General features: G+C 45.2%; 1 protein-coding gene across 2 annotated transcripts in view; it reads right to left on the bottom strand.

Moving 5' to 3' along the window:
* LOC310778117 (replication protein A 70 kDa DNA-binding subunit-like) overlaps window positions 1-14,918 on the bottom strand; it is a 167,660-nt gene that overhangs the window by 115,193 nt on the left and 37,549 nt on the right. For both annotated transcript variants that reach the window (XM_083638457.1, XM_083638458.1), the window contains exons 4-6: window positions 13,087-13,189; window positions 12,155-12,246; window positions 11,761-11,880 (exon numbers count right to left, since the gene is read on the bottom strand). In XM_083638457.1, coding sequence (XP_083494583.1) covers window positions 11,761-11,880; window positions 12,155-12,246; window positions 13,087-13,189 — 315 coding nt within the window. The remainder of the gene's footprint in view (window positions 1-11,760; window positions 11,881-12,154; window positions 12,247-13,086; window positions 13,190-14,918) is intronic.

Genomic DNA, 14,918 nt, shown 5'->3' with positions numbered 1-14,918 from the left:
AGCCAGTGAGAAGACTGCAAAGGATTGCATAGTATCCTCCCTCTGAAAGGGTATATGGCTCCCTCTGTTGATGAGATGAAGTTTTGTCAGTAGAGAGATTTGCAAGGTGGTTTACAAGATGAATCGTCAACAAGTTCTCTCTAAAATAATTGGGCCAATGCTCTACACATAATTGAAATGCCTAGCATATTTCCCTAGTATTCTGAAGTTAGCATTCTACTATTACAGGCTATTGGCAATATGGCCACAATTGAATGTTTAATCTGATCTTTCCTTTCTTTCCTTCTTCTTCTTCATATGGATTGATGAAAACAATCATAACAGAGGGGTTTGTCATGGTTTAAAATGGAAAACCAAAATGATTTCTTATCCATTCAAGAAGCTGAAATGTCAAATGGTCCAAAACGATGTTGAATTCAAAACAACACAATAACATAGACATTTACAACATTTAGGTCAACCAACAACTCTCCATTTTAAAGAAAAGAAAAGTTTATGATTTTTGCAGTGTAAATACATTTTTTTCCAATTTTCCAAAAACGCTTCAAAAGTCATAAAAGTGGTCCTCATTCGTCAAGATGCTTTAATGCATTTAACCGAAATCCTCGTATTAAAATCCCATTGACTTTATAGACAAAGGAACCTGAACTAGCATGACTCGCTGAGTTAGCCTACAAAAACACATCAACCCTATGTTACTCTATTACTTTTGCCATTACTATTGCCACCTTTTGCTAACTGCAATTTTGTCAACTTTGTACTGGTACCTGTCACTTTGTCTTGCCTAACTTTGTACTTTGCCACACTTGGCTGTTAATACTCTCTTCATATCTTGTATATGTTGTAAATGTATTTGTATTGATATTGTGTTGTCTATGTAGCTCATGTAACTTGTGAACCAACTACACACAAGTCAATTTCCTTGCATGTGTAAAACATACTTTGGCCAAATAAAATTATTCAGATTCTACAACATCTGTTGCGTTTGGAACGCATTAATTTAGACATCACTGCTTTTACTCGCCGTGGCTTGGGATAATATAGTACCTATTGGTATTCTATGAGTGCTGTTGGCTTGAAAAATATAGTCCCAAAGAATGTTTGAACTGACTGGATCTGATAGCTGTGGGAGCAGTGTCCGTGTCATATTCAATCTGCTTTAACCTCACCCTGCTCACTTCAATAGGGGAAAGCACAAGTTTTGTGATTGTATATATTTGTGAGTATGTACGATTTCATTACAGCACTCAGTAAGAAGTGTTTTGAGAGAGATGAGCTAAATCACTGCAGCGTGGCAGCTAGAAAAAACAGCGTGGGCCGTTTCACTCAGGCTGCACCTCACGCTCTCTCTACTGCATCTGTCATGTTCAATCCCAGACATGTTACTGTATGTGTGTACGCAGGGCCCCAAATTAACACCCGCCAAGTGCCAATGGCGACTAGATTTTACGTTTGGCGTTGTGACGCTCAGGGGTCTACCTGCCATGTGGCGGGTCCCAAAATAGTCATCATGTAAAATTAAAACTATGTTTTGGGGGCACAGCCGGCTAACATGAGTGAGACCGCCTCTCTAGGTGTTTTCAAGGCTTTGCATCAACACCAGCTGGCCACCCGGTGCAGATTCTGGGCCTCTGGATCCGGCTAGGCCCCTGGCCGCTTCTGGGTGACGCTTTGGCGATGACATCATCACTGTGTCGATGACCTCACACTGCTGCCTGTGACATCATGACAGACGTGATGTCCTTGCCGATGATGTCATAGTCGAGTATGACATCATCACCGATGCCATCCCAATGAGGATTTCACCAACTCCGATGACATCACAATGGGATGTGTGACATCATCAGCAGTGTGCGAGCAGGCGCCGATGACCTCATAATGCTGCCTGTGACATCATGACAGACGTGATGCCCTTGCCGATGATGTCATAGTCGAGTATGACATCATCACCGATGCCATCCCAATGAGGATTTCACCATCTCCGATGACATCACAATGGGATGTGTGACATCATCAGCAGTGTGCGAGCAGGCGCTATAAGTAGTACACGCTCCGGACCAGAGGGGGTGTTGTGGTTCCGGTATATAGGAGGTGCTGGTCAACACACCCAGTTGGCCAGCGGGTTATGGGTAGAAGGGGCCTCCATCGCACTCTTGCCAGTGCACCTGTGACAATGCCAGCTCTAAGAACTGAGCCAGCATCATGCCTAAACCCTGAAAGTAACCAGGATCATGCCTAAACCCTGAAAGGAACCAGGATCATGCCTAAACCCTGAAAGTAACCAGGGCCCAGCTCTAAGAACTGATCCAGGATCATGCCTAAACCCTGAAAGTAACCAGGGCCCAGCTCTAAGAACTGATCCAGGATCATGCCTAAACCCTGAAAGTAACCAGGGCCCAGCTCTAAGAACTGAGCCAGGATCATGCCTAAACCCTGAAAGTAACCAGGGCCCAGCTCTAAGAACTGATCCAGGATCATGCCTAAACCCTGAAAGTAACCAGGGCCCAGCTCTAAGAACTGATCCAGGATCATGCCTAAACACTGAAAGTAACCAGGGTCGGTCTGGGCCCTTCAAGCCCAGTAGTGAATTCAAACCAGAGTCTGGGCCCTTCAAGCCCACCTCTACAGTCCTTCAGGCTAACAGTGTTTAACGCGGGGATCAACTCACACCGGCGCACGCCGTGAGCACAAACAAACGCACCCAGCAGCAGGCAGAGCACACAGACGTGAGTTGCGGAACTGAAAGAGGCTGTCTTATAAACATGAAACTTCGTACATGTATTTCCTAACTTTCAACCCAGTGTGAGTCACTTTCCAAGGGTTCAAGTGAATTCAAGTCGTTGACTTTGTTTATAACGTGAAGTAGCAGCAGTCATGAGATACACAGCTCTCATTGACAAGCTCAGTGAGCATGCAGGCAATTAAGTCCGCTCACGTTATGCTGCTGTGCTGAGCCCACCTATAATTCACATTTCGTGGCAAATAATATCCTCACGTTGGACTGAGAAAAGTTGGATGAAAATGGGCCATCAGGAGGACAGATGAGGAGCTTTTTGTCACGAGTTTATAAGCCTGCAAGGAAGTTTACTATGAGCCATGGAGCGGACGGTGCTGAGAGTCCTCAAAGTGAGTAGCCTACAACTAGCGTTACATGTTTGTTTCTTCCTGTCTGTAACACCCTCCTGTCTGTAACACCCTCCTTCCTGTCTGTAACACCCTCCTTCCTGTCTGTAACACCCTCCTGTCTGTAACACCCTCCTTCCTGTCTGTAACACCCTCCTGTCTGTAACACCCTCCTTCCCTCCTTCCTGTCTGTAACACCCTCCTTCCTGTCTGTAACACCCTCCTGTCTGTAACACCCTCCCTCCTGTCTGTAACACCCTCCTGTCTGTAACACCCTCCTGTCTGTAACACCCTCCTTCCTGTCTGTAACACCCTCCTTCCTGTCTGTAACACCCTCCTTCCTGTCTGTAACACCCTCCTTCCTGTCTGTAACACCCTCCTGTCTGTAACACCCTCCTTCCTGTCTGTAACACCCTCCTGTCTGTAACACCCTCCTGTCTGTAACACCCTCCTTCCTGTCTGTAACACCCTCCTTCCTGTCTGTAACACCCTCCTGTCTGTCTGTAACACCCTCCTGTCTGTAACACCCTCCTTCCTGTCTGTAACACCCTCCTTCCTGTCTGTAACACCCTCCTGTCTGTAACACCCTCCTGTCTGTAACACCCTCCTTCCTGTCTGTAACACCCTCCTGTCTGTAACACCCTCCTTCCTGTCTGTAACACCCTCCTGTCTGTAACACCCTCCTTCCTGTCTGTAACACCCTCCTTCCTGTCTGTAACACCCTCCTGTCTGTAACACCCTCCTGTCTGTAACACCCTCCCTCCTGTCTGTAACACCCTCCCTCCTGTCTGTAAGACCCTCCTTCCTGTCTGTAACACCCTCCCTCCTGTCTGTAACACCCTCCTTCCTGTCTGTAACACCCTCCTGTCTGTAACACCCTCTTTCCTGTCTGTAACACCATCCTGTCTGTAACACCCTCCCTCCTGTCTGTAACACCCTCCTTCCTGTCTGTAACACCCTCCTTCCTGTCTGTAACACCCTCCTGTCTATAACACCCTCCTGTCTGTAACACCCTCCTGTCTGTAACACCCTCCTTCCTGTCTGTAACACCCTCCCCAGACCGGAGAAGCTTTGATTATGATCGATTTTATCTCCTTGAAGCGTCAACGCTCTAAATATGGTATTCAGGACAGCCCTAGATATACTGTATGTATTATGTGACAAAAATGCGAGGTATTATTTTGACCAGTAAAAAAATATGCCTGGTGGGTGAATTTTTTCCATCTACCCGCCACTTGGCCAGTGAGTCAAAAAGTTAATTTCGGGCCCTGGTGTATGTGTGCATGCCAATTGGCTAAAAGGGGGCGGTAGGGGTAGAGAGCTGCAAGCCCGAGGGGTACCCTCGCGGGGCCTCGGCTTGGCAAATACGGGCTGGGGCCGGGCTTTTTGTTTTATGAATAGCTGCGAGCCGGGCCGGGTTCACACATTCACAAACCGAGGGCAAAATACAGATCTCACAGCATGGCTTCATGAAAAACAGATCTACTGTCTCAGCTCTGCTGCACATCATCCAAGGATGGCACGACGCTGTTGATGCCCAACCTAAATTAGACGTACATGCCTCGTTTATAGATTTCACTCGGGCATTTGACACCATCGACCATCAGTGTTGGGCAGTAACGCGTTACTGTAATTAGTTACTTTTTTAGTAACTAAGTAATATAAGGCGTTACAATTTCCAAAACAGTAATTAATTACAGTTACTAATCCAAGTAACGCATGCGTTACTGTGTTACATCATTGCCTGCCAGAATGCAGTGTTTTCTATGTAAAAGAAAACATTTTATCCTCACGGACTCAGGCGCACACATATAGTCATAGTGTGTGTGCGCGATGCAGCGTCAGAGCGTGCACGCTGGCTTTCAAAACAAACCGAGTCAGAAGAAGGAGACGAGCAAGAGAAACCTGGCTACCTCGAGAGAGAATATGCGGGGATGGAGGCTAAATTGAAGGCGACGCTGGGTGAGGTAGACTTGGGTGTGTTCACTGGATTAACAGATACACTTTGGGTAAGTCAGTGTTGTACACTTTGTTACTTCCTAACCTTCTCGTCAAAGCCTTTCTCACCGTAGTCAGACGGGCCGGCCCAGGGAATGTTGACAGATCATCACTTTTCTTTCAGCAACGAAGCTTGAAACGTTTGCATTGAGGCTGTTGTATTACCACTCCGAGTTTCCGACAGTAACAGCATCTTTCACTCACGTTATCTGTGTGACTGTCTGACTTTCATTTCGTGTGAAGCTAGCCAGTCTTAATACACCACTTCCTGTTCTTTCTAACCGAATTTCAAAGTAAAATGCCTTTGGCTTTTCGTTTAACATAGCCTATATAATACCAAAGCGAAAATAATTAATAGAGTGACATGCTAGACGGTATTTGGGGTAAAAATAAAAATAAAAGTAACTAGTAAAGTAACTAGTAACGTACCTAGTTACTTTTTGAAAAAGTAATCAGTAAAGTAACTTTTATTACTTTTTTAAGGAGTAATCAGTAATCAGTAACTACCGTAATTTCCGCACTATAAGGCGCACCTGAGTATAAGCCGCAGCAGCAAAATTGCCTGTTTGTTACATATATAAGCCGCACCGGACTATAAGCCGCGGGTGTTTTGATGTTTAATTACCATATGTAAGGGTTCGTGCACAGAGGGGATTGTCGGGAAAGAGATGGCTGTTTGGGGAAGCTCCCATTTATTAACATTTCAACAAGACAAGCATATCCCGCTGGGGAGTGGGGATCTTTTCTTTTGGCATTGTGAGACGCTTAAAAATCACCATCGGCGGGAGCTTTACTCCAGATGCTGTGCAGCCAAGAACACAAGTGAAATTCGTTCTCTCGTGACCTGTGGTTCTCAACGTGATGGACGATTCACCTTTCTTGTTAACAGTCCTAGTGAGAGGCAGGTCGAACGTCAAAGGCACTTCATCCATATTTATGATCTGCTCCGGTCCGATGGAATATTCCTTGATCTTTCTTTGTGTGAATTCGCCGAAGTTTGTAATTTTCTCCTGGTAGTCGGGAGGGAGTTGCTGACACACAGTCGTCCGCGCCCTGACGGACAGTCCCTTTCGTCTCATAAATCTGAAACACCAGGATGGTCCACCTCTAAAATGTTCAATTTTCATTTCGGTGGCGACTGTTTTGGCCTTCAGTCGGATCTGAACGGTGGACACACCTCGGCCGTCTGCTCTCTGTGTCAACACCCTGATGCCAAGGTTACGTGCTGCTGCTCGATTTCCTTCTTTCCTTCTTCTTCTCGCCGCCATCATCGTAACACAGCCAGTTCTCCATCTTTTGAAGCATGATGTTAGATTACAACGAGCTAGTTGTGTGGCTTAGCCTTCCAAAATGTTGCCGTTAGTTTTTTAGAATGTAATACATAGAATTGGGAATGTTACATTCAATTTCATTCAGACTGTCTTTCAGGCTCAATCGCTGCCATTTTCCCCCCGGAGCGAGGGAGGAGGGAGGGTGTTTTACTGTAGTGGCTGAGAGAGCGTAGTGGCACAGTGCTCCAATCAGGTCGCGAGGCACATTTTTTGCAACATCATCCAATCAGGGTCTCGCTCTCGTAATGTCTGTCTTGCTCTCGTTCTGCCTCATACCAACATCCATAGATTTTGGAGGTCCCCGAGCGGCCGTTAGCTGATAAAATCCATAGATAAGCCGCACCGTTATATAAGCCGCAGGGCCAAAAAACGGGGAAAAAGCCACGGCTTATAGTCCGAAATTTACGGTAATTACTTTTCCAGAGTAACTTGCCCAACACTGTCGACCATTGCCAGCTCTTACAATCACTCAAAGGTCTTGGCATCTCACAGCACATCTGGCTCTCAGTCTCCAGCTACCTAGATGGCAGGCAACAGGCGTGGGGTAACTTCCACTCAAAACCTCAATTTGTGAAAGCGGGCGTGCCACAAGGTGGGGTCTTTTCCCCTCTACTATTCGTCCTGTGTATGAACTCTCTAGACAGTATGATACCATGCAGCATTGACCCTGTAAAATACGCTGATGACTTAACCCTCACTGAAAATCTCATGGGGTCTCTTCCTGGTCAGATGCAGGCAGCTGTGGATGGAGTGGTTGCATGGGGCCAGACCTTCTGCCTGAAAGCCAATGCCCTGAAAACGAAGGACATGGTCATTAGCCTCAGGAAGCCTCAAAATCAACCAATCCCACCTCCTGTTGTTGTTGATGGCCACGCTGTGGAGCGAGTGCACACCTTTAAACTCCTCGGGGTGCAGCTCTCCTCCGACCTGTCATGGGAGTCCCACGTTAACTACATCATCAAAAAAGCCCAACCCCGAATACACTACTTGAGTGTCGCCAAGCGAGCAGGGCTCCCACCTGACGTCCTGTCCCAAATTTATGTGAGCTTCATCAGACCTGTCTTGGAGTATGCTTCTCCAGTCTGGGGAGGGCTGAACAAAAACCTAACTCAGGACCTGGAATGTGTGCAGCGGAGGTGCTGCCGTATTATGGGCCTACCAAGTGGAACGTTCCCCAGCCTGGCGGAGCGGAGAGATGAAGCCACCTCCAGAGAATGCAAGCGGCTGCTGGAGGAGGAAGGGTCCAACCCCCTACTTGGAGCCCTCAAAACTCCACAGCACCAATATGGCCTGAGAACTACTAGATTGTTCACAGGGCCAATAAGTCACACAAAAAGACAGCAGCAGTCCTTCTTACCAAGAGCTTACAGGCTGTGCTCACATTGTCCATCCTTTTAGTTATCTCCTCCCTGTACTGTACACATGTTAGTGTTATACTGTATCTATTCTGGTGTGATGCAACAATGTTTTGTTTTTTTTCTTTAACTCATTGAGTGCCAGCCACTTTTGGAGAACGGACGCTCCCAGTGCCAGAGTTTCAGAGCGTTTTCAGTGATTTCTCGAGGCCCACATAATATTGTGTGATATTACTATGTAAACACCGAACACGCACAAAGAACGATGAGACTCTCTTCTATCATCTACAAAAAAAAGTTTATTGATCCCATTTTCCGTTCTTTAGTTATGAGCCGGAGAACATAGGCTGTTTTGAGCAAAAAGACACTTTTCAAATTAGAAGCTGAGTTATTCCGCCTTTTGTGAAATGCAGCATTTCAAGCACATTCTGAGTCTGAAGATAATATTTTCTGATGTAGTGACATGGTGTAGTTGTGTGGTGCATGCGTGCCCCACCCCCCTCTCCCCCCCTCAGCTGCAAACTCCTCCCCACACGCACCCAGTCTATCTTCGGAGCCTCCGTTTTTTTGCGCCGGCTCCCAGCGCGACAAGGAAATGGCAAACCGGACTGCATGGAAAGGTTTGGCCCTTCGGCGTCGGGTGCTGCCTTTCTGGCAGCTAATCGTGTGAAGAAACTATGCAGACAGACAGACAGAGGCAGAGGAGCTCAGTTGTGTGCGCGGATTGACTGCTGTTGGCAGCCAACATCAGCTGCAGCCAAGCTGCAGTCAGAGCCATCTGTATGGCTCTGGCTGCAGCATGAGCGGTTTCTCTTTGATCACGGGGGTTTTTCCTGCAGTTTTCCGGACCTTCCTCTAATCTGGAGAGCACTGTCGCCACCTAATGGGTCTGTAAAATAGGTTATACACCTCCAAAAGCTACAATATTTGTACAGGAGATCCAGGAGGCTTTGATCCACGTCCCACCGCCAAAAAACGCATTTGACGTCGATCAACGTCCGTGGCACTCTACATCACTATTTACTTTGACGTCGATCGACGTCCGTGGCACTCAATGAGTTAATAAACTTGAAACTTGAATGTGACATTTCCTGTTGGTAGGGACCGCAACTCGGGTGTTTCAGTTTTCCACTAGGGGGATCTAAAGTCTATTTCTTGAAAAAATTTGTACATTAGTACACCATAGCTTATTTGAACTATCCATTCCATATCAAATGAAGACGTTTTGGGGTCATTAAATACGTGAATCTTGTTAAATAAAACAAGTTGTTTTAGTACCTGGAAACAAGGAGAACAAAGGCTCACTCTTGTATTTGCATACAGAGTTTCGATTGGCTATTCGGCTTTTGTTTACATCAGACTAGCCATGAGTTTCCCCCTCCCTGATTAACCCAGGACAACATTGAGCTGAAAGGCGTCTGTGCGGATGAACTTTTTTAAACTTTATTTGCGAGTACTACCGGGCCACTTTCCTGACATGGAGGACGCGCAGAATTCACAAGGAATACCTCATTGCCACCCGACAATAACGTTAGTGTTTCCCGTGAGATGATTTTGTTGGGGTGAGTTTCACAACATGTCTGTGCGTTAGAGAGCTGCAAACTCGAGGGCACCCTCGCGGGCCCCTCGGGCCTGGCCAATACGGGCTGGGGCCGGGCCGGGTTCAGGTCCGTTTCAATAATAAAGTAAAATAAAGTTGTATTACTCGCTAAATTTTACACAGCAGAGTGAGACAAAGAGGAGGAGGAGCGCACAGACATGCACACACCGTCCCCACACACACACACACACACACCGTCCCCACACACACACCCTCACCGTGACGTTAGTCTGCCACTCCAGTCCACAATCCACCTCATGACATGTTTCAGTCAGCGTGCTGTCACTGTCAGCATAAAACACAACAACAAAACAAGCCGCGTGTGTCCGTGTCGTGAGAGAGAAATAAGATCGATGGACATAAAACAAAGTTTGCGAGGGGAGAGTTAAACAGACCCCACTGCAGTAGGGAAAGCTCATTTCAACCTGTTGAAAACGAACCCATCTACCATACATTGTGAGGACACTAATGTGACGTTATTCAATGCAGCTATAAACAGTAAGTCTGCTGTTTTAATTTCAATATGCTTGAGTGACATAATGTTTCAGTTTGTGGGCATTGTTGCTGTTGGCAATTAAACAATCTAACGTGCTCTTTCTCGAGACAATATGTCTGGATTTTGATAGGCCACGGTAGCGTGTGTGAGAGGGGGAGAGAGAGACAGAGAGAAAGCTGCGGTGGTTGTCTTTATAGACAACACAGTCTATCAACGTTTTGGACCAACGAGTTCAGCAGCACGGCAGCATGCACAGAGAGGGAGAGAGAGAGATGTGCCGGATCGGCCACGGGCCTGCATGTCACGGGCCGGGGAGGGCTCGGGCCGAGATTTCAGGCCCGCGCAGCTCTCTACTGTGCGTGCGTGTGTGTCTGTCCGTCCATCCGTCTGTCTGTGTTCTGTGTTGCCCCTCGGGGGCCGGTCTGGCCTTCGCGCCTGAATGTCACGGGCCGGGACGGGCTGGGTCTGAAATGTCAGGCCTGCGCAGCTCTCTAGGTAGGGGGGGCACATTTCAAACTGCAGGGTGGCAGAGGAAGAGTAGGGTACTTGTGTACCCCATATCGCATATCGAATCGCGCTGTGAGACACACACGTATCATCCCATCCCATCCCTTTGTAACATCACATACGATACGATACGATACAACTTTATTGTCAGCAGGCTGAAATTTGTTTTGCATCCAATGGCATTCTCCGTTCAAGAGTTACACATGAAAAACATGAAGACATGAAAGTTACACACGAAAGACACAACAGACAAAGACAAGACATCCAGAACTAATCCACAGAATTACAGAAGGCAAGCAGTTCAAGAAGTTAACCTGTTCTGATTGAGCAGACCAATAGACTGGTGTACAAAAGAATTCTTCAGTCTATTGCGTCTAAATTTTGGGACTCTAAAGCGTCTCCTGGAGGGCAACAGTTGGTATTCTCCATTCAGAACATGCAAGGGGTCCGAGGATATACTGGTAGCTAGTCTAAGCATGCTTTTGATTTGAGCTTCTTTAAAAGAGTGAAACACAGACTCTACAGGCTGGCCAATAATCTTAGCACAGATTTTTAACTGGCTAAAAAACTTGGTTTTCAGGGAAACCGATAGGCTGTTGAACCAAGCCGTACTACAGTACAACATGACGCTCTGAGTAACAGAGGTAAAGAAAAGTGACAGAATCTGACTACTAGCACCAAAGGATCTAAGTCTACGGAGCGAGTAAATTCGCTTCTGAATCTTCTTACAGATAAATTCTATGTGAGGGATCCATGACAGGGCAGCATCTATCATCACTCCTAAATATTTATAAGAGGGGACCTGTTTGATACTCTCATTATGAATGATGACTGGGGGTAGCTGACAGTCAGGGGGAATGCCAAAAATGATCTCCTCTGTCTTCCTGGTGTTGATTACAAGAGCATTTTTGTCGCACCATTCCACAAGCTGGTCTACACTTACTGGTACTGGCTTCGGTCGTCACTTTCCGTCAGCAGGGATATCAGAGTAGAGTCATCTGAATATTTTAGGAAAAACTGATTTGCCTCACTGGTGGTACAATCGGACGTGTAGAGAGTGAACAGTACTGGCGAGCTGATGCAACCCTGCGGTGCACCAACCCTGGTCCTGATGGGAGAGGAGAGTGTTCCATTCACATTTACACACTGAGTTCTGGCAGTAAGGAAGGTGTGATAGAAGTGGATGATGTATGGGTTAACCTGTAACTTCAGCATTTTAGAGATGAGTAGAGCCGGCTGAATTGTATTGAAAGCGGATGAAAAATCTAGGAAGAGACCTCTGGCATCCACACATCCCATCTCATCCCTATTGTAACATCACATCCACACATCTCATCTCAGAACACTCACCTCTGTTGAACATGGCTGAAGCTGAAGGTCCAGGTGCTGTGGCAGGCAGAGGGGAGGACGGCACGGAGGTGCTTGGAGCAGGCATCTGGGGAGACGACTTCTGGGGAGACCACGTCTTCTCTGCAAGTTGAACAAGCAGCATGAGGGGACCTGCACACACTGGATTATTGTTTCTAGCTTTGCCCGTGTCCATTTTGAGCAGAAACTTACCACCTGCATTATATGGGTGGGAGTTCAGAAACTTACCACCTGCATTATATGGGGTGGGAGTTCAGAAACTTACCACCTGCATTATATGGGGTGGGAGTTCAGAAACTTACCACCTGCATTATATGGGGTGGGAGTTCAGAAACTTACCACCTGCATTATATGGGGTGGGAGTTCAGAAACTTACCACCTGCATTATATGGGCTGGGAGTTCCAATCGTCCCTCCGATTTCCTCAGCAGACTTTATTATCTCCAAGTCCAACACAATCACCACACGCCTGGAACACACGGAGGAGAACATCAGAGGAGGCCAAAAAAGGATAGCATGCATCAAAGGAAGATGAAGAAAGAAAGAAAGAAAGATGAAGAAAGAAAGAAAGAAAGAAAGAAAGGAAGATGAAGAAAAAAAGAAAGAAAGGAAGGAAGAAAGAAAGAAAGAAAGAAAGATGAAGAAAGAAAGAAAGAAAGAAAGATGAAGAAAGAAAGAAAGGAAGGAAGAAAGAAGGAAAGAAAGATGAAGAAAGAAAGAAAGGAAGATGAAGAAAGAAAGAAAGAAAGAAAGAAGGAAAGAAAGATGAAGAAAGAAAGAAAGAAAGAAAGATGAAGAAAGAAAGAAAGAAAGATGAAGAAAGAAAGAAAGAAAGAAAGAAAGGAAGATGAAGAAAGAAAGAAAGGAAGGAAGAAAGAAAGATGAAGAAAGAAAGGAAGATGAAGAAAGAAAGAAAGAAAGAAAAAGAAAGGAAGATGAAGAAAGAAAGAAAGAAAGAAAGGAAGATGAAGAAAGAAAGAAAGAAAGAAAGAAAAAGAAAGGAAGATGAAGAAAGAAAGAAAGAAAGAAAGGAAGGAAGAAAGAAAGGAAGATGAAGAAAGAAAGAAAGAAAGAAAGAAAGAAAGAAAGAAAGAAAGAAAGAAAGAAAGAAAGAAAAAGAAAGGAAGATGAAGAAAGAAAGAAAGAAAGAAAGGAAGATGAAGAAAGAAAGAAAGAAAGAAAGAAAGAAAGAAAGAAAGAAAGAAAGAAAGAAAGAAAAAGAAAGGAAGATGAAGAAAGAAAGAAAGAAAGAAAGAAAGAAAGAAAGAAAGAAAGAAAGAAAGAAAGAAAGAAAGAAAGAGATGCATACCTGCCATCTTCCAGTGTGGTCATGTTGGTCTTCTTCAACACACACACACAGTTAGGAACCAGGAGACCCAGGAGGCTGTTTAACTGGGTGGCCAACAGGAAAGCTACACACACAAACAGATACATTACATACATATAGAGCTCACTTACTTTATACAAACACACTACCAGTCACGTAGTCAAGTTTGGAAGCGCATTTTTCTTTAGCTTTTAGAATTTTTCACATTTTAGAATAATAGTAAAGACATCACAACTATGAAATAACATGAATGGAATTGTGCAGTGCCTCCAAAAAGTGTTAAACAAATCAAAACTACTGTATCTTCACCTTATGACTGGTAAGCCGTTTTCACTAGGGATGTTCATCAATTATCGAAAATCGATAATTGATCGTTAAGGATTGGAATCGATCCTGTGGCATTTGGATCGATTTTTTAATTATTAAAAAAAAAAAAAAAAAAGAAAAAAAAAAAAATTGACTAGGTTTGGGTGGAATTCGTTCCTCCTCGCACCACACATTGCACAGCCGACTAACGTGAGGTGGAGCTTCATATAGTCTCTAGTTTTCTGGCTGGCCACGGGCCTTTGTGCCAACAAAACTGTTTTAAACATGGGGAATTCACACCGGCATGCGCCGGGGACAGCAGCGTTGGAGAGGAGACACATTGAAATAAAGAGTTCATTGAGGAGAACACGTTGTCTTTCGTATTTTCTGCCATAGGCATTCATTTTGTAAAAAAAAAAAAAAATGAAAATATTGAAAATTTTCTAAGTATTAACACATTCACTGCCAGCCGTTTTTTTTTTTACTGTAGGTAGCTTCTGCCAGAGGTTTTTGAGGATTCTGGCTCATCTTTCAAGACCTGAGGATTCTTTTCTGCTAAGATTTTGTGAACACAAAATATCTAAAAAGAACTAATAGAATGTGTGCTTTCTCTGTCTAAAATAGTTAGTTTGTAGAGTTAGTAGTTATGTAGGCATTAGCACTTGAATACAGCATGGTTTCAGCGTCTGAAAATTTAAGCTGAGATAAATAGCTTTTTGTGAAATTCAATAGAACAGTCACTTTAACCATTCATTTTTGGCATCAGTAAGACGTCAGACATCTAAACAATAGTTTTGAACAGTAATTTCCTCCATAACAGCAGGAAACACCCCTTTCCTTCAAACTCCTCCCTCCGTGTGTGTCTTCTTGGCTGCAGCGGGCGTGTCACAAGCTCGTTTCTGTTGCTGCTGCTGCTGTGCCTGTCTGCTGGCGGCCGCTGGGCAAGTCTGGATGGGCTCGCTCGTTTCTTGCGGTTTCGGTTGAGAGCTTTGATGAAGCTTTTGCGATTCTGGTCTTATTTATGCTGCGTGTTTCAAAGTGTGTTCCACCCGTAATCTATTATGCAAATTTGCAATCCCTCACCGCCAGCAATCAGCGCGAAAGCGAAAGCGTTTTCGCCAATCCATTCTACAGTATGAGAATGGTTTCATCGCGCGTTCCCCTGCAGTTTTGGCTCTGCTTTTTCTAGTTTGGAGACCACTGTCGCCACTTAGTGGGTCGGTGGAATGGGTTGTACACGTTTGGTGGCTCCAATAATTTTATAGGAGACGTGGGGGGCGTTGATCCACGTCCCACCGTCAAATTTTTTTTTTTTTTTTAAGCCGAGATATCTCGTCATTGGCAGTCAACCGTTGGATTTTGTAAGCCGAGATATCTCGTCAATGGCAGTGAACGTGTTAACACATTCACTGCCAGCCGTTTTTTCAATACTGTAGGTAGGTTCTGCCAAGGTTTTTTTTTGAGGATTCTGGCTCATCTTTCAAGAGCCGAGGATTCTTTTCTGCTAA

The sequence above is a fragment of the Poromitra crassiceps genome (genome assembly GCF_964638095.1).
Source record: "Poromitra crassiceps genome assembly, chromosome: 1".
Classification (NCBI taxonomy): domain Eukaryota; kingdom Metazoa; phylum Chordata; class Actinopteri; order Beryciformes; family Melamphaidae; genus Poromitra; species Poromitra crassiceps.
The sequence above is the reverse complement of the archived record's forward strand: the minus strand, read 5'-3'. Positions and strand labels throughout refer to the sequence as shown.